The sequence below is a fragment of the Carcharodon carcharias genome, chromosome 5, assembly GCF_017639515.1.
Source record: "Carcharodon carcharias isolate sCarCar2 chromosome 5, sCarCar2.pri, whole genome shotgun sequence".
NCBI classification, from domain to species: Eukaryota; Metazoa; Chordata; class Chondrichthyes; order Lamniformes; family Lamnidae; genus Carcharodon; species Carcharodon carcharias.
The window spans coordinates 122584785-122609517 of record NC_054471.1 but is presented as its reverse complement, the minus strand read 5'-3'; the positions used below and the strand labels follow the sequence as shown (position 1 = coordinate 122609517).

At 41.4% G+C, this 24733-nt stretch overlaps 1 protein-coding gene across 6 annotated transcripts in view; it reads right to left on the bottom strand.

The window, feature by feature from the left end:
• ptprk (protein tyrosine phosphatase receptor type K) overlaps window positions 1-24733 on the bottom strand; it is a 673497-nt gene that overhangs the window by 427667 nt on the left and 221097 nt on the right. For all 6 annotated transcript variants that reach the window (XM_041187665.1, XM_041187666.1, XM_041187669.1 and 3 more), the window contains exon 4: window positions 555-636. In XM_041187665.1, coding sequence (XP_041043599.1) covers window positions 555-636 — 82 coding nt within the window. The remainder of the gene's footprint in view (window positions 1-554; window positions 637-24733) is intronic.

Genomic DNA, 24733 nt, shown 5'->3' with positions numbered 1-24733 from the left:
CTATAAATGTTGTTGACTTCAACTTATAATCAATATAATTCATAAATGAATCTCAACAGTGCTTAAAATGGAAAATGTCCACTTTTTAAAAGAAACCAAATTCGAAACAGGCACAAGCCTGCCTGACCGTACTTCAATGACAAAAACCTGACTGGACTGGACTGCCAGAAAAGTTTTTCCCAAGAGTACTTCATCTTAAGAGCAGAGGGAAAAGCTGGCAGAGTTAGAGTTGGTTCATAGCATGCCTATTCTTGAATCAACAAGATATAATCAGTCACCAAATTTGGGGAGAGTTACTTAGATGCCTGTTGGTATTCATTGATGGATGCACAGGCTGGTCATTGTTGAATACAAATAGAGGCAATGACAATTTCATAGCAAGGTTAAAAGTGATTATTTGACAACAAAATACAAATTTAACTTTTAAATGGCCTTCTTAAATGTCCAAACTAACTCTTTGCTGGTTAGCAAAAAACTGGCTTCCCATCAAAATTCAGTCCTCACACTTTTCTGTACTTTGAACCAGAAGCATAATTTAATAAATAAGCACTTACCACATGGGTAACTCAGGACTTGGACGTCATCAATGGCAATATATCCCGTTTGCTCACGGGATATATCTGCTTCAAAAATTACCTGCAAACATAAATATTGAAAACTGTTTAATCAAATGAGAATGGAAAGTTCTTTTTTTGAAAAAATATTCCTCCTACCAATTTCTGCCCCTTGTTTTCTTAAAGCACTGCTGGCAAGTAGTTCAATAAGTCTTGTCCAGTTATTGATCTTCATACATGAGTCCAGACTGGGCATTGTTAGCCCATTCAAACATGAAGGCATCTCCTGATCCCACTCAATAGTCCCACATTTGTAGGACTCACTAGACGATCTTGGTAAATTTTCCCTTTCCCTCAGGCCACCACTACTACCTCACCACTGCCCCTTCAGCACACCTTTACATCATTTAGCCAACTGTGTGCAAAAAAACAAACCTGGAAGCTTCTATATCACCAAGTTACACTTTCTTCTTGCCAACAGCTACAAATGGCAGTTTAAAACCTCATCAGACAGCCACAGTTGTAAAAATATTAAAATGTCTCTCAAAACAGCACACCTACATTAACCAAAGAGATAGATTGAAGATCTGTTTCCAGGCATTCACCAATTATGGTTAAACATCAACTGCTGATAGATGCACAGATTCTTGAACTTCAGTACTTAGACTCTCGCTAGTCAGTGGTTGAGATCTCAGGATCTATTTTCCTCAGATCTGTATCTGGGAAATTGATATTCTGCAGCTACTGCATAGAGAGAAAAGGAGCAGAAACCAACCCACAGCAGAACTACACCTCCACTATGTAACTTGCTGGGATTTCTTGGAGCTCTCCAAATGGATGCAACTGGTCCTGCACTAATAGTAGGCAGAAATCCAACACTGTATTTAAAATGAGACAAGAGAGGGCAATTTCAATCTACTACCTCATTTGCCTGTGGCTATGTTTGCTGCATAGACAGGAAAACCCAATATCATGATCTGCTTATGGAACTTTGACTCCTCATCTGCATCAATAGCCAGAAGGCTCAGTCCTAAGCATTTAAGAAATAGGAAGAGTAGACCATCAAGTCCCCGAGTCTGCTCTGTCATTTTATACAATCATAAAATGATCTTTGGCCTCAACTCCACTTCGCACTCATTCCTCATAAGAAACCGAAAATCTGACTTGAAGGACCAGAATGCAGTTGTCAGTTTGAGAGGCCAATTCAACTTCAGCGAGGGTACAAAGTAAATAGCAGACCAGCTGCTCGCTTAAATAATAATGAAAGAAGAAACAGGAGCAGGACTAGGTCATTTGACCCCTCAAGTCTACTCTGCTATTCAATAAGATCATGGCTGAGAGTGGCCTTTACTCTACTTGGCTGCCTACCATCCCCATAACCCTTGATTACCTTGTCAATCAAAAATCCGTCTAACTCAGCCTTGAATATATTCAATGACCAGCTTCCACTTCTTGCTGGGCAAGAGAATTCTAAAGAATTCTCATGAGAAGAAATTCCTCCTCATTTCCAGCTTAAATGGAGAACCCTTATTCTGAAACTGTGTCCCTTAGTTTGAGATTCTCCACGAGGGGGAGCATCCTTTCAGCATCTACCCCGTCAAGCCTCCTCAGATTATTATATGTTTGTCCTATGAGTATAAGCCCAACCTTTCCGCATAAGTCAACCCCCTTCACCCCAGGAATGAACGTTGTGAATCTTCTCTGAATTGCCTCCAGTGCAATTATATCGCACCATAAGACATAATACTCTAGGTGTGATCTCACCAATGCACTGTACACTTGCAAAAAGACTTCCCTACTTTTATACTCCATCCCCCTTGCAATAAAGGCTAACATTCCATTTACCTTCCTAATTACTTACTGCACCCAGATGCTAACTTTTTATGATTCAATTAAGAGGACAACCACCCCCCCACCCCCCCCAACCAAACCCCCCAACCCTCCCGCTCTACTACAGCATTCTGTCATCTCTCGTTTAAATAATATTCTGCTTATCTATTCTTTCTGCTGAAGTGGGCAACTGCACGTTTTCTTCATATATTCCATCTGTCAAATTTTTGCCAACTCACTTAGCCTATCTATATTCTTTTACAGATTCTGTATCCACCTCACAACAGGATTTCCAACTTTTCTTTGTACTGTAGCTAAATTTGCTGATGGTACAATAAAGTCTTAAAATCATTAGAAATAGGAGAAAAAGGCTCAAACAAAAAACAAGAAATGCTGTAAAAATTCAGGTCTAACAGCATCTGTGGAGAGAAAAAAGAGTTAAAGTTTCGAGTCTGCATGACTCTTCTTCAGAGCTAAAAGGGAAGTAAAAATGTGATGAAATTTATACTGTTTAAGGGGGCTGGGGGAACAGGTGAAGCTGGATAGCAGGCCTGTGATAGGCGGAGGCAAAGGAGAGATTGGCAGAGATGTCATGGACAAAAGGACAAAGGGGTGTTAATGATAGTGATACTGGCTAAAGTGGGTGCTAATGGTGGCATTAAGGTCAGAAAGCAGAATGTGAGAATAGCAGGATAAGGGAAAGCAGCACTCTGGAAAGAACAACATGAACAAGTGACAGATGGCCCTTGGGATGGGGTAGGGGGAGGGGATGGCAATGGGAAGAGAGAGTGAAAATGGGATAAAACAATGAATAAAATGAAAATAAATAAAGTGGATAAAAAATAAAAATTAAAAATATTAAAATGATTATTGAAAAAGGGGGATGAGGATGGAGGAGAGAGTTCATGGTCTGAAGTTGTTGAACTCAATGTTAAGTCCAGAAAGCTGTAAAGTGCCTAATCGGAAGATGAGGTGCTGTTCCTCCAGTTTGCGTTGGGCTTCACTGGAACATTGCAGCAGGCCAAGGACGGACATGTGGGCATGAGAGCAGGATGGGGTGCTGAAATGGCAAGTGACAGGAAGTTCTGGGTCATGCTTGCGGACAGACTGAAGGTGTTCCGCAAAACAGTCACCCAGTCTGCGTTTGGTCTCTCCAATGTAGAGGAGACCGCATTGGGAGCAGTGAATGCAGTAGACTAAATTGAGGGAACTGCAAGTGAAGCGCTGCTTTATCTGAAAGGAGTGTTTGGGCCCATGGACGGTGAGGAGGGGGAAGGTAAAGGGACAGGTATTGCACCCTCTGAGATTGCATGGGAAGGTGCCGTGAGAGGGGTATGAGGTGTTGGGGGTGATGGAGTGGACCAGGATCTCCCAGAGGGAATGGTCCCTATGGAATTCCGACAGGGGGGGATGAAGGGAAGATGTGTTTGGTGGTGACATCATGCTGGAGTTGGTAGAAATGGCAGAGGATGATCCTTTGAATAAGTGAGGACAAGGGGGGCCCTATCATGTTTCTGGGAGGGAAAGGAGGTGTGAGTGCAAAGGTGCGGGAGATGGGTTGGACATGGTTGAAAGCCCTGTCAACTACTGTGGGTGGGGATCCTTGGTTAAGGAAGAAGGCAGACATGTCAGAAGCTCCGTTTTGGAAAGTGTCATTATCGGAACAGATGCGACGGAGGCAAAGGAACTGAGAGAACAGGATGGAGTCCTTACAGGAAGCAGGGTTTGAGGAGCTGTAGTTGAGTTAGCTGTGGGAGTTGGTGGGCTTGTAGTGAATATTGGTGGATAGTCTTATCACCAGGAATTGAGACAGAGAGGTCAAGGAAGTGAAGGGAAGTGTCAGAGTGGGATCATGTCAAGGGGATAGAGGGGTGGAAATTGGAAGTAAAATTGATAAAATTTTTTCAGGTCCAGATGAGAGCATGAAGCAGCCCCGAAACAGTCATTGATGTACTGAAAGAAAGAGTTGTGGGAGGGGGTCTGAGTAGGATTGGAACAAGGAATGTTCCACATAGCCCATAAAAGAGACAGGCATAACTGGGGCCCATGCAAGTACCCATAGCCATATGTTTTATTTGGAAGAAGTGAGACAAGTTTAAGGAGAAATTGCTCAGTGAGAGAACAAATTCAGCCAGACAGAGAGTGGTGGTGGATGGGGATTGCTTGGGCCTCTGTTCAAGGAAGAAGTGGAGAGCCCTTAGACCATCTTGGTGGGGGATGGAAGTGTAGAGAGATTGGATGTCCATGGTGAAGAGGAGGCGATTATAGCCAGGGAACTGGAAATTGTTGATATGTTGTAGGGCATCAGACAAATCGCGGATGTAAGTGGGAAGAGACTGGACAAAGGGAAAGAAAATGATGAGAAGATAGGAAGAAATTAGTTCCTCGGAGCAGGAACAGGCTGACACGATCGGTCTACCGGGACAGTCCAGTTTGTGGATTTTGGGGAGGAGGTAGAAGCGGGCTGTCTGAGGTTGGGAGACTATGAGGTTGGAAGCTGTGGAGGGAAGATCCAGAGGTGATGAGGTCAGTGACAGTCCTGGAAACAATGGCTTGATGTTTGTTGGGGGACCAAAGACTGTCAACACAAAAACACAGAGGGGAATAAACTATCCTAAGTTAATTATGGTAGAAATTCTGTATGAACGAAAGACCAATCTGGGTTTAGCTGATGATTACCTGTTTGATGTCACCCAAACTGAAATTAAATCAATGGCTTTCTAATCATGGCTAGGTATTGCCCATTTTCCATTAAACCACCAGGAAGAAAGGGAGGGAAATATTACATGTGTTTTTTTTAGGGTTTAAAGAATGAAGGAAATTATTATTCACTGAAAGACTGCTAAAATATTCTGTGGCTTAATAAGGAGAAGAGAAAAGCAAGGATGAGGATTTATTGGCTTGTAATGTAACAGAGTCTCACAATTTGAGGTAGGAAATGTGCAACCTTTTCAAAGCATAACTTTTATTTATGGCTCAGTCCTATAGAGACTCATCAGTTTGAATCCATCCCTCTCCACAGACAGTGGTGTATGGGAAGTACCTATGACCTTGTCAGATGCCAATTTTAGTATTCCCTACATAGATGTCACTGCTTTTCACGTAGTTGGAAAAACTCACTGAAATGCCAGGTCTCCACAGGCTGGAAAACAGCATTAATAACATTAACTTCTAAAAAGGATGACATTTTTAGTTATTTTGTTTTAAAACATGTAGTTTGGAGAAGAGCACAATCACTTTATATTGATCGCACTCCACTCCTGCACTTTGCCTCAACTTCAAAGAAAAGTATTCGGTGCCAGTTTTCCCAGGTTAAGGCTCCTATCTATATGGACTGGTCTGGTCTTTCAATCGGGTCATAATATGCATGTAATATACTGCAATTCTTTTGAAGTAGAAATTTGATTATTTCAACATATTGTGAGAAAGCAGGCTGAACCATACTAACAACATGATAAAATAGTGATCCAGATACAATCGAAACTCTAACCTAAAATCCACACAGTGTGATCTTCACTTCAATTTGTCATTCTGATCTTAAGCAAACTGTATACTTTGAAACAAAGATGACAAATTCCAAGACATCCTTTTCCAGTAGCAAAACTTGAATAAATGCAGAAGAATATAAAATTATGACATCCAGATCAATGCACAAACACAGGTGTTTCATGACTGGAGACATCAGCTTTTCACTGAAGTGCGAAGCATGATTGTGCTCCTAATGGTATAAACAGCGAAAGATTTTCTGAAGTTCAGTGGTCAGATTTGTATTACAAGCAAATAATTAGGAGTGGAAAATATATCCATTTTCTTGCTGTCTGATGTTTTTTGGCATGCTGCAACTCCTGCTTAGCCATCCAATTTCAACACATATACACACCACCCTTACCGTACCATCATCTCCCTCACCCATTGATATAATGATGATTTTTATTTAGTTTTACGATTTTTCTCATGCAGTATCTTACACTAAGTTCAGACCTCACTATTCTTGCTTACTTAAGTCCATATTTGCTTGGGCTGTGAGCTAGTGAGCACAATTAGTGCAGGACAATGTATCCTCACGCTACGCCAGCATACAACTCTACTTATTACAAATATCCCAGGCACTGTAGCCAAGATTGACTGATACCCCAATAAGGTGTGCATGACTGTTACCTAATGTATCTTTATATAAAAGCAAAAAACTGTGGATGCTGGAAATCCAAAACAAAAACAAAAATACCTGGAAAAACTCAGCAGGTCTGGCAGCATCTACGGAGAGGAACACAGTTCGAGTCCGAACAACCTTCAACAGAACTAAGGAGAAATATAAGCTGGTTGGGTTGGGGGGGCGGGGGGAGGAGAGTGGTGGTGTGGGCGGTGGGACAAGAGCTGGATAGTGGGCCAGTGATAGGTGGAGATAACCAAATGATGTCACAGATGTATCTTTCTCCAAGTAGAAATACATTTTTGTAATTTTGGAGATAAACTGGAGAGACTTGTTAAAATATATGCTGAAAGAAATCAAAATGAAAGTAAGTTGAAAATTCTGATTAATTTATACTATTTACAAAACTAGTTGAAAACTAGGCAAATTTAAGTATGGATTTCCAACACCAAATCATACACTAAGTGAATTACAGTCAGTAAATTATTTAGTTATTAAAGTTCACTGCATGTAGCAACTCCAGAACCATTTTTTCTAATCAGCAAAAATGCTGTCTTTTTAGCACAGTATGTACTTCTTTCCCTGTAATTGCAATGTGCACCTCCTCCATCGAAATACTGTAAATCAATACATACTATCAAGTTAAAAGAAAATTGTGGTGCAAAAACATGCAGTAATTGGAACTGAATTAGCAGAGTGGCTTAGTGACCAACCAGGAAGGGAAAATGTCAATGTCCAAACAATCCTACAAAGCAATCATGAACATAAAATACACCACTAATATTTATAGTAAAACCATAAATGAGTTATTTTTATTAAGATAAATGGAAAATTTGTAAAAACTAAATTTTGAAAACATTATGATACTTATTCAATGTGAAAAATATACAAATTCTAAAACAAGTAAAAATCACTAATCACATGATGCCCTCAAGGGAATCAACATATCAGACAGATTAACTTTGTTGGGCTGAATGCCCTTTTTTCATCTATGACTTGTCTTATGTTCCAAATATATCACATACTTTTCAAATAAAATTTTTAACAATGAAGGTAACCTGTAGGTGGCATAATCTGCTTAACTATAAAACCAATTGCAAAATACCATAATGTCCACAGTGTACAGTGCAGCAGCCAATGCTATCAGTACATTGCAGCAAACTCCTCACAGTCTATCCCCATAAAATCTCTGCCAGACAGCTCACCTATAATTCATTTGGTTGGTTACGTGGAGGGATGTAAAACCAGTGAGTATGAAGCTCTGAAAGGGGTGTAACCTGCCACTGAAGGGAAAGCAGTCATTGCAGAAAACTCCAAGTACATTGTGCACAATGGAACAGCTTAGACACTTCAGCAACACTGCACCCTTTCACCTGAAGAATTGGAACTACGCCAAAGAGGATGGCTTTATTAGCACAAAAAAACCCCAAAATCCCTCAGGCGTTCGAAACCCAAAATAAAAACAGAAAATGCTGTAACTATTCAGCAAGTCTGAAAGCATCTGTGGAGAGAGAAACAGTGTTAGCATTTCAGGTTGGTGAAAGCAAAATACTGCAAATGCTGGAAATCTGAAATAAAAGCAAAAAATGCTGGAAAAACTCAGCAGGTCAGGCAGCATGGAAAAACAGAATTAAATGTTTCAAGTCCCTGTGACTCTTCTTCAGACCATTTCAGATCAATGGCTATTCATTAAAACTGGAAAAAGGTAGAGATGTTGTAACATGTTTTAACTAAGTAAAAGGGAATGTTGGAGGGTGGGCAAGAAAAAAATGGGAAGGTCTGTGGAAGGCAGAAGACATTAAATGACAAAAGTGATGAAGCATGGTATAAAGTGGTAACAATGGACAAGAAAAGAAACAAAAGGCAGCTCTAGAGGAGGTGCAAATGGAAATCGTAGAATAATCAGTAACAGCTGCTATTGAAAAAAATTGGCAAAGATTACAATCCTAAATTGTTGAACTTGATGTCGAGTCCAGAAGGCTAGAGTGCCCAATTGGAAGAGGTGTTCCAAAAAGCAGTCACCTAACCGCATTCGTTGTCCCAACATAGAGAGGACCGCATTATGAACAGTGACTAGAGTATACTAAATTGAAAGCAGTTTAAGTGAATGGCGGTTTCACATGGAAAGGATGTTTGGCACCCTGGACAGTGGAAAGGTAAACAGGTGCTACAACTACTGTGCTTGTATAGGAAGTTTCTATGGGTAGGGGACATAACGTTTGGGTGATTGAGAAATAGACCAGGGTGTTCGGAAGGAACTGTCCCTTCTGAATGCTGAAAGGGGGGAGTGAAGATGTATTTGGTAGTGGCATAACACTAGAAATGGTGGAAATTTAGCGATCTAATGTCAAGGCTGGTGGAATGGAAAATGAGGACAAAGGATTGAGGCTGATTCTGCGATAGAAGGGGGGGGGAGGATGCAGGATGTGAGAGGGTCATGTGAGAGAAGGTCCCCAGAGGAGAATAGCTCAGCAAGTCTTGGAAATGACAGTTTGACATCCAGAATGGGGTCAGGGTCCCAGGGATTTAGGAGGTGTCAAACAGTTGGCATCCAGCCTCTGCAATGTAGAGGTCAGTTTGCCAAAGCCAACTTTTGACAGAAGGTTTAATGAGGAAATTGGACCTGAGAGAACAGAATGCTGGAAGTTCAGACAGAGGTAGGTTAATGTGAGCAGAGAAATTGAGATGGTTGACGTCACACCAGCAGTTCCAAATCAGAAGTCTAGAGAAAGCAACCATGGTTATGCTAGGGGCTGAAGATAACCTTCCGATAAGCCATGGGTGCAATTTGTGCAAAAGGTGGCTACTGACTAAATCAATGGATTTACCCAGGTCCTGTGGAGCTGGCTATAAAAGAACTTGGCAGTAATTGCGTTCCTCACTTGTACTTTTTTCATATAGTTCTAATCAAAGATGACAGGCTAAATTGGGAAGCATCAATTACAGGTATACTCAGCCAGGGTCCTTCTTCACTCAATTAATCCTCAAATATGGAAGCAAAATACTAAAGATGCCAGAATCTGAAACAAAAGCAGAAAATGCTGGAAATACTCAGCTCAGATTACATTCTGTGGAGAGTGAAACAGAGTTAATGTTTCAGATTGACGACCCTGGATCAGATAATATCTGACAACAGAGATGTGGTAATGTATATCAGCAATCAAAGGTGCACAGTATATCATTCTTACAAGTGGCAGTGGTGGTTGAAGAAAAGTTATAGATGCTGAGATCACATAGGGGACATCCAAATTATGTGAGCACCATGGACTGCTGCATAATGAAGGTATCATGACTGCCTCCTGGATAACAATCATATGCATAATGATGTTTCTATAGTATCATACAGCCTGAACATTAATAGATTACATTAATAGATGTCTCTTTATGGGGTATGTGGAACATTCCTTGTTCCAGTCCTACTCCGGCCCCCTTCCACAACTCTTTCTCCGGTACATCGATGATTACTTCGGTGCCGCTTCATGCTCTCGTCAGGACTTGGAAAAATTTATTAATTTTGCTTCCAATCTCCACCCCTCCATCATTTTCACGTGGTCCATCTCTGACACTTCCCTTCCCTTCCTTGACCTCTCTGTCTCAATCTCTGGTGATAGACTGTCCACCAATATCCATTACAAACCCACCGACTCCCACAGCTATCTCGACTACAGCTCCTCACACCCCGCTTCCTGTAAGGACTCCATCCCATTCTCTCAGTTCCTTCGCCTCCGTCGCATCTGTTCCAATGATGCTACATTCAAAAACAGTTCCTCTGACATGTCCTCCTTCTTCCTTAACCGAGGTTTTCCACCCACGGTCGTTGACAGGGCCCTCAACCGTGTCCGGCCCATCTCCTGCGCATCCGCCCTCACGCCTTCTCCTCCCTCCCAGAAACATGATAGGGTCCCCCTTGTCCTCACTTATCACCCCACCAGCCTCCGCACTCAAAGGATCATCCTCCGCCATTTCCGCCAACTCCAGCATGATGCCACCACCAAACACATCTTCCCTTCACCCCCCTTATCGGCATTCCGTAGGGATCGCTCCCTCCGGGACACCCTGGTCCACTCCTCCATCACCCCCTACTCCTCAACCCCCTCCTATGGCACAACCCCATGCCCACGCAAAAGATGCAACACCTGCCCCTTCACTTCCTCTCTCCTCACCGTCCAAGGACCCAAACACTCCTTTCAAGTGAAGCAGCATTTCACTTGCATTTCCCCCAACTTAGTCTACTGCATTCGTTGCTCCCAATGTGGTCTCCTCTACACTGGAGAGACCAAACGTAAACTGGGCGACCGCTTTGCAGAACACCTGCGGTCTGTCCGCAAGAATGACCCAAACCTCCCTGTCGCTTGCCATTTTAACACTCCACCCTGCTTTCTTGCCCACATGTCTGTCCTTGGCTTGCTGCATTGTTCCAGTGAAGCCCAACGCAAACTGGAGGAACAACACCTCATCTTCCGACTAGGGACTTTACAGCCTTCCGGACTGAATATTGAATTCAACAACTTTAGGTCGTGAGCTCCCTCCCCCATCCCCACCCCCTTTCTGTTTCCCCCTTCCTTTTTTTTTCCAACAAGTTATAAAGATTTTCCTTTTCCCACCTATTTCCATTATAAAAAACCCCCCACTAGAGCTATACCTTGAGTGCCCTACCATCCATTCTTAATTAGCACATTCGTTTAGATAATATCACCAACTTTAACACCTATGTGTTCTATTGTACTATTGTCGTTGACATCTTTTGATGATCTGCTTCTATCACTGCTTGTTTGTCCCTACAACCACACCCCCCCCTCCACCTCTCTCTCTCTCTCTATCTCTCCGCCCCCCACACACACACCTTAAACCAGCTTATATTTCAGCTCTTTCCTGGACTCGAACTCAAGTTCTGTCGAAGGGTCATGAGGACTTCTCCGCCGATGCTGCCAGACCTGCTGAGTTTTTCCAGGTAATTCTGTTTTTGTTTTTAATAGATTACTTCCTGCTGATTTAAACAATGGGATGACAGGAAGGCCTCTGATGCTCACAAGGGTGCTGCCTATAACATTCCACAGTACAGGGAACTCTGCCACTGAGGAAGGGATGGCTAGAAGTGATCGAGGAGCACAAAAGCTGCTTTATCTTAACTTCCACTTCTAAGGGAAGAGCTGTTCCTGTGGCAGATTTGTTTTCAGATTATCCTGCAGCAAACTGCATAACTCTGACAGCCAGCTGTGTGAAGCAGAAATAATAATGCTAAGTATCCAATGATAGGTCCAAGTAATTGGTGAGAACTCCATAAACACCATCTCTAGGGTAGTGATGGGTGCAGAGAAAATGTAATGATGTAGCTCCCCAAATAAATCACAAATTGCATTTCACTATGACATCGTATGTGACTGTGACAAAGGCAAACTATTCCTCTTTTTCCTTCTCGATCTGTAGCCTATGACACAGTTGACCACACCAAACTCTCCGACATCTCTTCACCATTACCCATTTGGATGGGTTTGCACTTGCTGGATTCCATTCTTACCTCTTTGATTATAGCCAGAGAAGAGCCACTAATGGCTTCTTCTTCCCTCACCCTGGCAACAACCTGAGGTCAAACCAGGCTGCTTGTTACCCCAGTGTCATATTTGATCCCAAGATGAGGTTTCAACTACATTTCTATGCCGTCACCAAGATCACCTACTTCCACCTCCATAACATGGCCCATCTCAGTCCCTGCCTCAGCTCTTCTGCTGCTGAAATCCTCATCCATCTCTAGACTTCACTATTCTAACACACTCATGGCTGGCCTCCCACATTCCAACATTTGTAAATTTGAAGTTTAAAGGTTATCCACAATTCTGTTGCCTATATTCTAACACACAAATCATCACACCTGTGCACGATGACTAGGTCCCGGTTATGCAACGATTCGATTTTAAAATTCTCAACCTTGTTTTCAAATCATGCATGGCCTCTCTCATTTCTAGCTCTGTAGTTTCTTCCAGCCTCAAAACCCTCCTGGATATCTGCACTCCTCTAATCCCAGCCTCTTCATCAAAACCAATTTCAATCATTTAGTGGCTGTGCCTTCAGCTGCCTGGCTGTGAACTCTAGAATTCCTTCCCTAAAAACTTTTTTCTCTTCCTCACTTTCCTCCTTTAAGACACTCCTGAAAACCTCTCTCTCCGACCAAGCTTTTGGTCAACTAACCTAATATCTCCTTATGTGGCTTGGTGTGTTTCATTCTGTAATGCCTCTTGAAGGTGCCTTGGGTGTTTTATTACATTAAAGGCATTGCATAAATACAAGCTGTTTATTTTGTTGTTCACTATCTGAATCTGCAAATTACCAAATAAATTACCATCCTCAGCACTCAAGTTTCAAGAGCTACAATAAGGAAGGAAATTTAAAAATACCAAAAAGGAAAAAAAATGACTATCCAAATAACTGGTTAGAGCAAAAAGAAATAGCAAGGAATCCAAGTCCTAAATCCAAATGTTGATACGATAATTTCCCTTTAACAGATTTGTTCAGGCCAGGATTGCTGATGATGATGATGATCCCAAGACTGGATGTATAGACCTCTGAAAAAAGACAACATCAAGTAAACCTCTAATTCATTTAAATTGGGCCTCTCAAGTTTTTCTGGACAAGCACACACAACTTTCCGCATAGCCTGAAATTTCTTCACCCTAAGTTGTGGTGTGGCTTACCCCCAACACATAGGCCTTCAGGCCCCATCTCAATTTGCTGTAGCCTTCAGCAAGGTGGAGATTATAGTTGGGCATACAGAAATATATTTTTATGTTTATCTATGCTTAAAATGCTGCATATTTGTACATGTACAATGATACAGTTTAAAATTTTGCATTTATTGGGATCCACTAATGATTTATCGGACGATCCACAATTATCTAAAATTCATCAACACTTGTGATTTAAAAAAAAAATCAGAATCTGGCCAATTTTCCTATATATGATGGCAGCAATGTTTAATAAAATAAAAGTAATGTTAATTCTGGCTGAATAACAATGTGCTAATGGCACTCAAATTTGAGTCAGCTTATTTTTTCACAAATCCAGGTGCACTCAGGGACAAGTACTACAGAACAAACTCAAACGGTTAAGCAAACTTTAAAGGAATGATGGAAATAAAGGGAATTATCACAATAGCGGGGGGGGGGGGGGGGGGGGGGGGGTGTGAGGTTGGGAAATTATGGAAATTTTTTAAAAGCAATGAAGCCTTATTACTCGTTTTTATCATGAAAAGGGCCATAAGACTATGAAAGCCACATGTACAAGCTGGCTGATTTTCCGTGAACCACTTGCATTTAAATCAAGTTTTTAACGCAAAGAACATCTGAAAGTGCATTAGCAGCACAGTAAAAAAAAATAAAAGGTGCCTAAGCCAAAAGGAGTGAAATCTGGATCAAACAGGTAAGTTTCAGGGAGAGTCAAAAGGGAGGTGGAAGATTCTGGGGAATTTATTTACTTTTCCGGATGCGGGCGACACCAACAAGGCCAACATTTACTGCCCACCTGCAATGGCCCTCGTGAAGGTGGTGAGGAGCCCCCTTCTTGAATCACTGCATTCTGCATGTTGCACAGTGGCATTAGGGAGTGTGTTCTGGGATTTTGGTCCAGAGACAATAAAAGAACTGCAACATATTTTAACGCAGGATGGTGGCGTCGGATGCCTTTGTCCTTCGTGTGGTAGAGGTCACAGGTTTTGGAAATGCTGTCCAAGAAACCTTGCTGAGCTACTGCAGTCCATCTGGAAGGTGGATTCAGCAATGGTAATGCATTGAATGTCGAGGCAGAGGGATGAAAATTTTGCTTGTTGGAGATGGCACTATTGCCTGGCACTTAAGTGCCAAGAAACATTTGTGCCACACATCAGCCCAAGTTTGAATGCTGTCCAGGTTGTGACATAATGTACGCGCCTTTGGAGACCTCTAGACAGGATGCGATATGGTAGTCCTATGGCACTGTACTCAGTTTATAAAAGCAGCCCCACAAAGGCAGGTGTGCTGATACAGACTCCCAGTTAACACTATGGCCCATAACTTCCAACTAGTGTCGGAAAGTGCTGGCCCACAGAAATTAGAAGAAATAAATGCACATTTACCTGGTCTTGAAAATTGTGTTGCCACTTCCATTTGCCGGAGCTGCTTGGGACCTGCATCGAAAGAATCCTCACAGGCCCCAGCGACGTCTGGGGGTGTCCGGAGGTCAGGGGGCTATTTATTCATTCATGGGATGTGGACATCGCTGGTGGGCCAGCATTTATTGCCCATCCCTAACTGCCCTTGTTCAGAGGGCATTTTAAGAGTCAACCACATTGCTGTGGGTCTGGAGTCACATATAGGCCCGACCAGGTAAGGACAGCAGATTTCCTTCCATAAAGGACATTAGTGAACCAGATGGGTTTATAAAACAATCGACAATGGTTTCATGGTCATCATCAGGTTTTTACTTCCAGATTTTTACTGAATACAAATTTCACCCTCTGCCGTGGTGGGATTCAAACCAGGGTCCCCAGAGCATGTCTCTGGAATACCTGTCCAGTGACAATACCACTGCCTCTCCCCTTGGAGGGAGATTTAAATGACAAACTTCAGATGGTTGCCAGTGCAGCGCCATTGTCCAGAGGAAGTTAGCACTTCTGGGCAATTGCCGTGTAAGCCCTTGCCTGGGAGCTTGCCAGAGGCTTTCCCCAGCACATCTTTGGGATAGCTCCCAAATCCAACACTGGGGAGCAAGGAAGTTATTGGCCAATATATACAGTCTTATCTTCTAATAAAGAAAATACAAAATTGTTTTACCAATCCTTAGTATATGACAAATAGAAGAATGGAACACAGCTCTTGCTGCATGCGAGCACAGGCTGCTATGTTATCCAAGGAATTGCAAATGGCACACAGCACTATGGAATCACCAGCAAACAGCCCTAGTTCTGACACTAAGATGAAAGGAAGGTGATTGACGAATATACTGAAGATTGTTGGACCTAGGACTCTACCCTGAAATCACTCCCCCAACTATATCCTGGGGCTGAGATGACCGGCCTCCACCAACCACAACCATCTTTCCTTTGTGCTAGGTACACCAGTCAGTGGGGAGTTTTTTCCCCTAGTCCCATCGACTTCAATTTTCCCAAGTCTCCTTGATGCCAATGGCAGTCACATTCACCTCTGGAATTCAGCTCCATGTTCGCACCCAGGCAATAATGAGATCTGGAGCAGAGTGGCCCTGGCGGAACTCAAACTGAGTATCAGTGAACAGGTTATTGGTTAGTATATGCCACTCAATACCACTGTCGACTATACCTTCCACCTTGCTGATAATGGAGAGCAGCCTGATGGGATGGCATTGGTCGGATTGGATTTGTCCTTGTTTTCTTGTGGAGAAAACATACCTAGGCAATTTTTTCACTTTGTCAGCTAAATGCCAGAATTATAGCTATACTGAAATAGCTTGATTAAAAGAGCAACCAGTTCTGAATCACATGGTTTTATTGTACCCAGTGTGCTCAGCCACTTGTTCCATGGAATGAATCAAATTGGTTGAAGACTGGTTTTGTTGACGGTGGGAATCCTAGATGAATCAGCCACTTGGTACCTTTAGCTGAAAATGATTGTTAATGCTTCACCCTTGTCTTTTGCACTCATATGGGGCTACATCATCATTGAGGATGGGGACATTCATGGAACCTCCTCCTCCTATTGTTTATATGCCCATCATCATTCACATCTGGAAGCAGTGGGACTGGAGAACTTTCCTCTAAACTCAACTGTATCTATAGCAAGCTGTTTCCACTGTTTAGTATGCACATATTCTTGTGTTCCTGGTTTTGTTCAACATTTTCCTTGGGTATGTCTAGCAAGAAAGATGTCAGAGGTTCCTCTGGAAGGTTTAAAGTCAATGTGTCCCGGGAAGATTTTCCACAACCACAGGAAGTCGGCAATTCAGAATATTGCACGTCAGGAATTTCCTTGCTATGGACAAGAAGAAAATATCTTCCACAGCATAATTCATCTCCCTTAAGAATAGTTACAAAGAAAATGCTTCAAAGACACTCTGAAGTTCTCCTTAAAGCGTAGCAGCATTGACATTAATGGTTGAGAGAAGCTTGCTCCCAATTATTCAGAATGGTGACAACTTGTTCATTGAGCTGCTTCACGCTTTGAGTCACAATGTCTTAATGATGAGGCAGAGCGGCGGCAGAGAAGGAAAGAAAAAGAAAAGAAAATCCTCCACTCCAGATCCAAATACGTTGTGGGACATCCTGCCCCATGTGCCCAAAGATACGTGGGTCAAGAATCAGCCTGTTCAGTCACTAGACGACCCTTGGCAGAAACGCACGATCCTGAGTAGACACTATCCTTGAATCAGGGGCAACTCGTGTTGTAGCCTCAGCAGGTTGGCACCTCATTTTGGAGGTAATAACATAGGAACTGGAGTAGGCCATTGAGACCGTTGAGCTTGCTCCACTATTCAATTAGATCATGGCTGATCATCTACCTCAATACCACTTTCCCCGCGTTACCTCCATATCCCTTGATGCCATTAGTCTGCAGAAATCTATTGATTTCTGTTTTGAACATGCTCAAATGATTGAGCTTCTACAACCCGCTGAGGTAGAGAATTCCAAAGATTCACCATCCTCCAAGTGAAGTGTCCTCATCTCAGTCTTAAATTGCCTACCCCTTATCCTGAGATTGTCCCCTGGTTTTAGGCTCACTAGCCAGGGGAAATTTCTTATCTACTTCCACCTTGTCACACCCTGTAAGAATTTTGTAAGTTTCAATGAGATTACCCCTCAATCTTAAAAACTCGAGGGAATACAGATCCAGTCAATCTCTCCTCATAAGACAATCTCGCCATCCCACATTTAATCTGTTGCACTCCCCCGGTGGCAAGTATATCCCTCCTTTGATGAGGGAACCAAAACTGTGCACAATACTCCAGGTGAGGTCTCATCGAGGCTGTATTTAACTGCAACAAGATATCTTTCCTCCTGTACCCAAATCCCCTTGTGATGAAGGCCAACATACCATTTACCTTCTAATTGCTTGCTGCACCTGCATGCTAGCTTTTAGTGGCTCATGAACAAGGACATCCATGTCCTGTTCGATGCCCTCACTTCCCAACCTCTCACCATTTAAATAATATTCTGTCTCGCTGTTTTTTCTATAAAAGTGAATAACTTCACACTCATTCACATTATATCCCATCTGCCATGTTCTAGCCCATTCACTTAGCCTGTCCAAGTCCTCTTGAAGCCCCCTTGCATCCTCCTCACAACTTAAATTCCCACCCATTTTGGTGTCATCAGCAAATTTGGAAATATTACAGTTGGTCCCCACATCATTTATATAAATTGTGAACAGCTGTGGACCTAGCACTGATGCACTAGTAACAGCCTGACACTCTGAGAATGATCCATTTAATCCTGCTTTCTGTCTGTTAACCAATTCTCAATCCACACTAGTATATTTCCCCCAGTCCCATGTGCTTTAATTTTATTTACTAAACTCGTGTGGGACCTTATCAAAAGCCTTCTGAAAATCCAAATACACCACATTCACTAGTTCTCCTTTATCAATGCTACTAGTAATATCCTCAAAAAACTCCAAAAACTTTGTCAAACATGATTTCCCTTTCATAAATCCACCTTGCTACTGTTCCTAACATGATCTCATACACGGAATGTGAGGCAGTGGCTTAGTGGTCCAGAGACCCAGTTCAAATCCCACAACCAAATTAAAAGGCTAATGATGACCATGAAACCATTTTCAATTGTCAAAATAACCCACCTGTTTCACTAATGTCCTTTAGGGAAGGAATTCTGCTGTGATTACCTGATCTGGCCTACATGTGACTCCAGTCAATGTGGTTGACTCATAAATGTTCTCTGAAATGGCTTAGCAAGTCACTCAGTTCTCAAGGACAATTAGGGACGGGAAATAAATGCTGGCTCAGCCAGTGATGCCCACATCCCATGGATGAATAAAAAAAATCACTGAATCAGAGTTGGCAAAATGGATTGATGATAATGGTCACATGAGGAACATATCTAGCAATAGGCCACAGATGATGGTTGAGAACAATTTTGCTGCTATTGGCCCACACTGCCTCATGGTTAGATCTGTTCTGAATCCATCACATTTAAGCATGGTGAGAATGCCACACATGATGGTCAGTATCCTCAGTGTGAAGATGGGGCTTTGCCTCCACAAGGACTATGGGATGGTTACTCCAACTTGCTGAAGCTACAACACAGGTTTCATCATTGTCAACTCCTACCAATACCCGACAAATGCATGGGTGACATGTAGGTTGGTCAGGGCAAAGCCAAGTAGTTTTTTTCCCTTGCATTGGTTCTCTCACCACTTGCCAGAGGTCCAGTCTGGTAGCAATGTCCTCAGGGCTCAGCCAGCTCCATCAGTAATGGTGCTACCAAGTTATGGCTACCAAGATGTTCACTGAAGTCACCCACCTAGAGTACATTGTGCCCTTGTTACCCTCGGTGCTTATTTCAAGTAATATTCAATGTAGGAGATCTTACAAACATATAAATGATTCTTCAGCAGAGGGAAGGCAGTAGGTGGTTATCAATAGGTTTCCTTGTCCATATTGAACCTGATGCCATGAGACTTCATGGGGTCCAGCGTCAGTGAAACTTCCAGGGCCATTCCCTCCTGACTTGACACCACTCTGCCTGGTCTGTTCTTCCATCAGGATAGGGCAAAAATAGAGATGACAATGTTGATAAAAGCTATGATTTAGGATGGCAGCCATGGTGGGGCGAATGGAGCTGTCAGACATTGACCTCTTCTCTTCATTACTGAACTCTTCTTGAATGAATTACTGATACACTAGATGAATTTTCCATTCTATAGAGGGTGGTATCTTATTTTATGAACTGCTTATCATATGTTTATTGGTATATAACAACTGGATCTGGGCTGTTACCAAAAGACACAAATGAACTGGGACTTTCAATCTTCTCTGGATCTTGAACAATTCTTCTCAGTCATTTTGTTTTCCAAATATTAAGAGTAGCACCATAAACAAAAATTGCAGTCACTCTGGGCAAGTAAAATGTAAATCAGTACATTACTAAAAATTGATGGGTTAAGCATGAGGAGAAGGGAAATAGAATGGTTGAGGAGAGTGTGGAAGTGGTGAGGGAAATAAGCAGAGTTTATGGGAGTAGTTCTAAAGGTAACGGGTCAGATTTTATGGGGCAAGAGTTGATGGTGAACTGTTAGCATTCATCATCATTTCCTCCCTCAAACTCACTGCAAATTTAGGATGTTGGGCATGCGCAGGTTAGTGTTAAAATCCTGAAGTTGCCATCAGTCGTTCAGTGCTCTAACATGGGTTGCTACGTTGAGCCCATGTCTATGTCTCAATCTTTATTTTGCCCTATGTAGAAGCTTTTAACAGCAATTTTATTTTACTGCTTTGTCTCCTGGTTGCTTGGACAACCTGATGACATCACTGCTGCTCCACATTAGAAATTGCTAGTAAAGCACACTAAAATCAGTTGCATTCCCACTGCATGATGATAGAGGTGAAATTCTAGCCAGAGAGGTCATTTGATCTCTCGGTGAAGCTTACTTCAAGGTCAACAATGAGCATCCTTGTTGGGCTGGAGTTTGCAGTCAGCAGTGCATTGTGTAATAAAGGTGATTGAAGGAAGAGAAAAAGAAGAAAATTGTTGGAACAAAGGGTTGGCAGAGAGGTAAAGGGAAGAGAGTTGGGGCAATGGCAGGAGTGAGGAGCCTTTTCCCTTTAGAGATCCAATTTATCTCTGAAGAAGAGTCACACAGACTCGAAACTTTAACTCTTTTTTCTCTCCACAGATGCCATTAGACTTGTTGGGTTTTTCCAGCATTTTCTCTTTTTGTTCCTATTTATCTTTCCAACATTTCCTACTTTTCAGATTTCCAGCCTTGAATATTTAAATAAAAATGTTTTTGTACTTTTGGAAAGTTATTTAAAAATATAACCACTTCAGTGATGATTCATAGAACTACAAATGTTCATTCTATAAACTATTTGATCCATGTTCAATGTTGCTTCATTCAATGAAAATCATTAGTTTCTCAATTTTTATGCAATTTTTGTTCCCATGACTTAAGCATACTTGTTCATACCTGACAAGCAGAACAAATTTGAAAAATTGACAAGCTGTAATACCATGAAGAAAGAGAAAAAAAAACTACATTATGTACCTGTAACACTGGAATCAACACATTAGAAAAGTTTAGCAGTGCGATCACAGTAAGATCTAGAGAAACCAATTTTAGGAATTGGAGCAGAATTACTTGCAAAAACATCTATTGCTATGTGCGCAAGTTAGGATCTGATATTTCCAAGGTTGATTGTTCTGACTTCAATCCTATGTTTTTGATTTTAAAAGCCATACCATACATTGTGAAATATGAATTATTTGGTGTAAAATTGTCAAAACAAGTGAATGTATAGCGGCACTTCTGCTTTGTACAACAGCAAAATTCTGGAAACTTTATTTGCCATTGAGAGTTATTAGAATTCAATTATCTAGAAATGTAAAAAACTGCTGGGGAAGATAGCATTAGAGAGTGTAAAAATTTTCCAACCTGTACAAAAGTTTGTATTTTCTGCCCTTTCATTTGGCTTTCTTAGTTACCCTATAATATGAGAGCTGATAACTGGACCAGACTGGATGTTATGCTTCACCCAGGAGATTACATGGCTACTGGGGGACATGGGAGAGTAGCCAGTGTCCAGTCATGGTGACCTGGGCATCACTAGCATGACGCAGGTTTGATGAACCTGATGGTAGAACTTGATTCTAGAACCTATTTTTTAAATGAAATCTTAATTTGAAAAAAAAGAATTTGCATTTATACACAAGTATTTCATAGCCAATTAAGTTCTTTTGAAGTGTAGTCATCGAAGAGAGTTAAAAACACATTCCAATCCAGTGCACGGAAAGCTCAAAAAAGTCAGATTTTACAGCTGAATTGAGGTATTCAAAATGTATAATGTGCGAGATGGTCCATTTTCTTGTTTCAAAATTTTTGCCAAAAGGCAATGAAACTTCACCACCCCCTTGCTTCAATTTTATTAAACTTAAAAGGATTACAATGAAATGACATCAAAGCATAAGATACGGGTGCTCTCAATTAGATTTTATATAATGCATCTGATGCTCTTCCATCCCCTTTTAAAAATAGTATAGCTTTCAATTATTTTACTAGTGTAAATAAAATAGCTTTCAAAACACAAAACCAATGAGTCAGAGAATATATACACATATATTCATATCAAAACTCAGTTCAGTAAAATTTACTATGATTGTTATGAAAATTAGTCATTTCCAACCACATTACTTCATCAAGCCATTATGCAATAAGCTTGAATTGCAAACAACCCGCTAAATGCAAATTTGTTCAAAATTTTCATATAATTTGCATGCCATCTGGCTCCATTGCTTTGATGCTGCAATCAAAATTGAAGGCAATTTTTACAATTTTTAAGTGTGTACACAATGATAACAATGTATATTTTTCAATCTGGCTTTAAATTGAAAAAAATTAACATGTGATCCAATTCTAATCTACAAGTTTCAGTATCTAATCAAAAGGTTAGATAACATTCCAACAGTCTGATTTGATACTTTGACTCTAAATTATGGTGCTCCACCCCACATTGCTGCTATAGGGTACAATTTAATGACTGAGTTTATCATTCCCCTAAATTAATCAATGTCCTTTATCCTACTGTTGGAGGCATGCATTCAGCTGTCTAGGGTTAACATCCAGAATTTCCTGCCTAAAAATATCCACACCTCTTTCTCTGCCCTTAAGACACTGTTTAAAACCCAACTCTTGGAACAATTTTTTGGTCGCTTATTGTAAAGTCTTATTTGCCTTAATGCCAAATTTTGTGTGATAATGCTCATGTGAAACATTGCCAGAGGTCCCTTGGATATTTGCCATCCTTGCTCAGACAAAGAACATCAGACAGTTGGGATAATTTGCATTTACCTCACATCTTTAAGACAGTAAAATAGCCAAAAGTGCTTCACAGGAGCTTATCAGACAAAATTTTCTTTCACCCTGTATTTTAGCTGCCTGGTGGATGCCAGGCTGGGGCTAAGGAGATGTCAACCTAGGCATCCTATTCTCCAGGTCAAGCCAGCTTACATAGGGTACCATGTTTGAGACAGAGGGGATCCATTCCAAGCAAGGTTCACAAAAATTACCAGGTCTTATGAGTTCTGGTCTAATTCACATGATTTCTACCATTCTCCTGTCTGATTACAGTGGGTGAAAGATACTCACCAGCCATCTAACTAGAAGATTGAAGCCCTCCCAAGGTTCCAAGCCTAGACTTCTGAAAAACAAAGCTAATAAAAGGAAGCAGACCTGCTTTGCAAGGAGCCATTTTAAACTCGCAGGGTTGCAACCAACTAGAAATAAATTTGGACAGGTCCGAGGGAACAATCAGGTAACTTATACCTGCACCTGCGTATTGTAGTGTAGTGTTCATAGATGTTGTAAAAGTTCATTTAAATCGCTAAGGGTACCAAAACAGCCCTAATCAAAATCAGAAACTATATCATCCAAGACCATGGTATGATAGATTGCGTATCCTTTATCTGAAATCCTCAGGGCCAATTGTGTTTTGGGTTTCAGATAATTTCAGTTTTCAGATGCCGCCTACTTACAGCACAATAGCCCAAGCCTAGGCTAGCTATAGTCTAAAGTAAATAAAATGGTTAGAACAGAAAGATGCATCACTGAATATTAGTAAAGGGTACTTGCGATAAGTTCCCGCCTGTGACGACATCTGTGATTCTGCTTGTAGGAAAGGCTTCAGAGTGTTGATGTACTCTGTAGGGATGCACTAATGAATAGATCTTCTAACTTCACCTGCAATTCTTTGGCAATTTTGACTTTTATTTTATAGATAACATCATTTTTTTGCTCACTTATACATTGTTCAAGTGTATCTATCAATTCATCACACCTCTTATTATCATCTATGGACACTTTCTCCACTGTATTCACTATGTCATCCTCATTATCACTGTTGTTATCAAGCTAACCTTGACATAACACCATTTTTGCAGTCTCCCCAGCAAAGAATGCATGACAGGAGGATTGTTGTCGATATTAAACACTCTCTCAATATCCTCAGCCTCCAGTGTATTCACACATTCCATTGACATACTTTTTCATACTCAAGGAGCTGGTTTACCAGATTTTTTCCTTGTACACACAAAAAACTTCCAAGTCTTCATCAATATTACCCGTCTGCAATGAACATTGTTGTAGGCCAAAAACTGTACCAGCCGTTGAGTAAGATGTCTTTATAAACAAGGCACAAGGCATTACCAGGTGCATAAATGGCGTCCTTAATTGTAAACTCCTTTTGGAAGCCTTCCACCCCCAGGCCTCTGTTTATAGCACAAAACATACTATTCAAGGAGGAATCTTAATATTTACACATCATGAATCGAAGAATGCCTTGGTCCATCGGCTGAATTAATGACATGATGTTGGGGGTGATGGGGTGGGGAAGTAAGCACCGAAAACATTTTTGTTCATCAAGAGTTCAGCATTTGGGGGGGGGGGGGCAACTTGATTTTACAGTTTTCTTCAATTCCAGCTACCTGACAATGTGCATCTGCCTCTAATATAGACAGGTTGAGAAATCAATCAGAAAACATAACCCTAGTTACCCAGACTCACTCATTGGCAGAGTAGTGAACAGGTAATGTCCAAATGCCCTTGAAGCACCTGGAACATTTATTCTTACTGATTACAACCAACTTATATTTGTGTGCGCCAGCCACATTGGCACAAGCAAAGACAGTCAACCTATCCTTGGCATCCTTAAGACTCATTGATTCACTCTCCCCAGCCATTGCTAGCTAGCTTTCCTAAGGACGTACCGGCAGAATAGTCTCATTTCGTTAGCACTGTAAATTTGTTCAGGCGAAAGAGGTTGTACCTGAAATTAGCTTAGCAAACTCATCAATAAATTTTTCAGTGGCATCATGGTCTACAGTTGCTTTATCACCACAAACTTTCAGAAACTTGGTACCATGACGCTTCTTGAATTTCCACAACCAACTTGTTGTGCATTCACGTGGTAGATCTTAGCTTACTGCATGATCAATGAGCCAGTCAGTGGAACCCTTTCACTCCTACGCTGA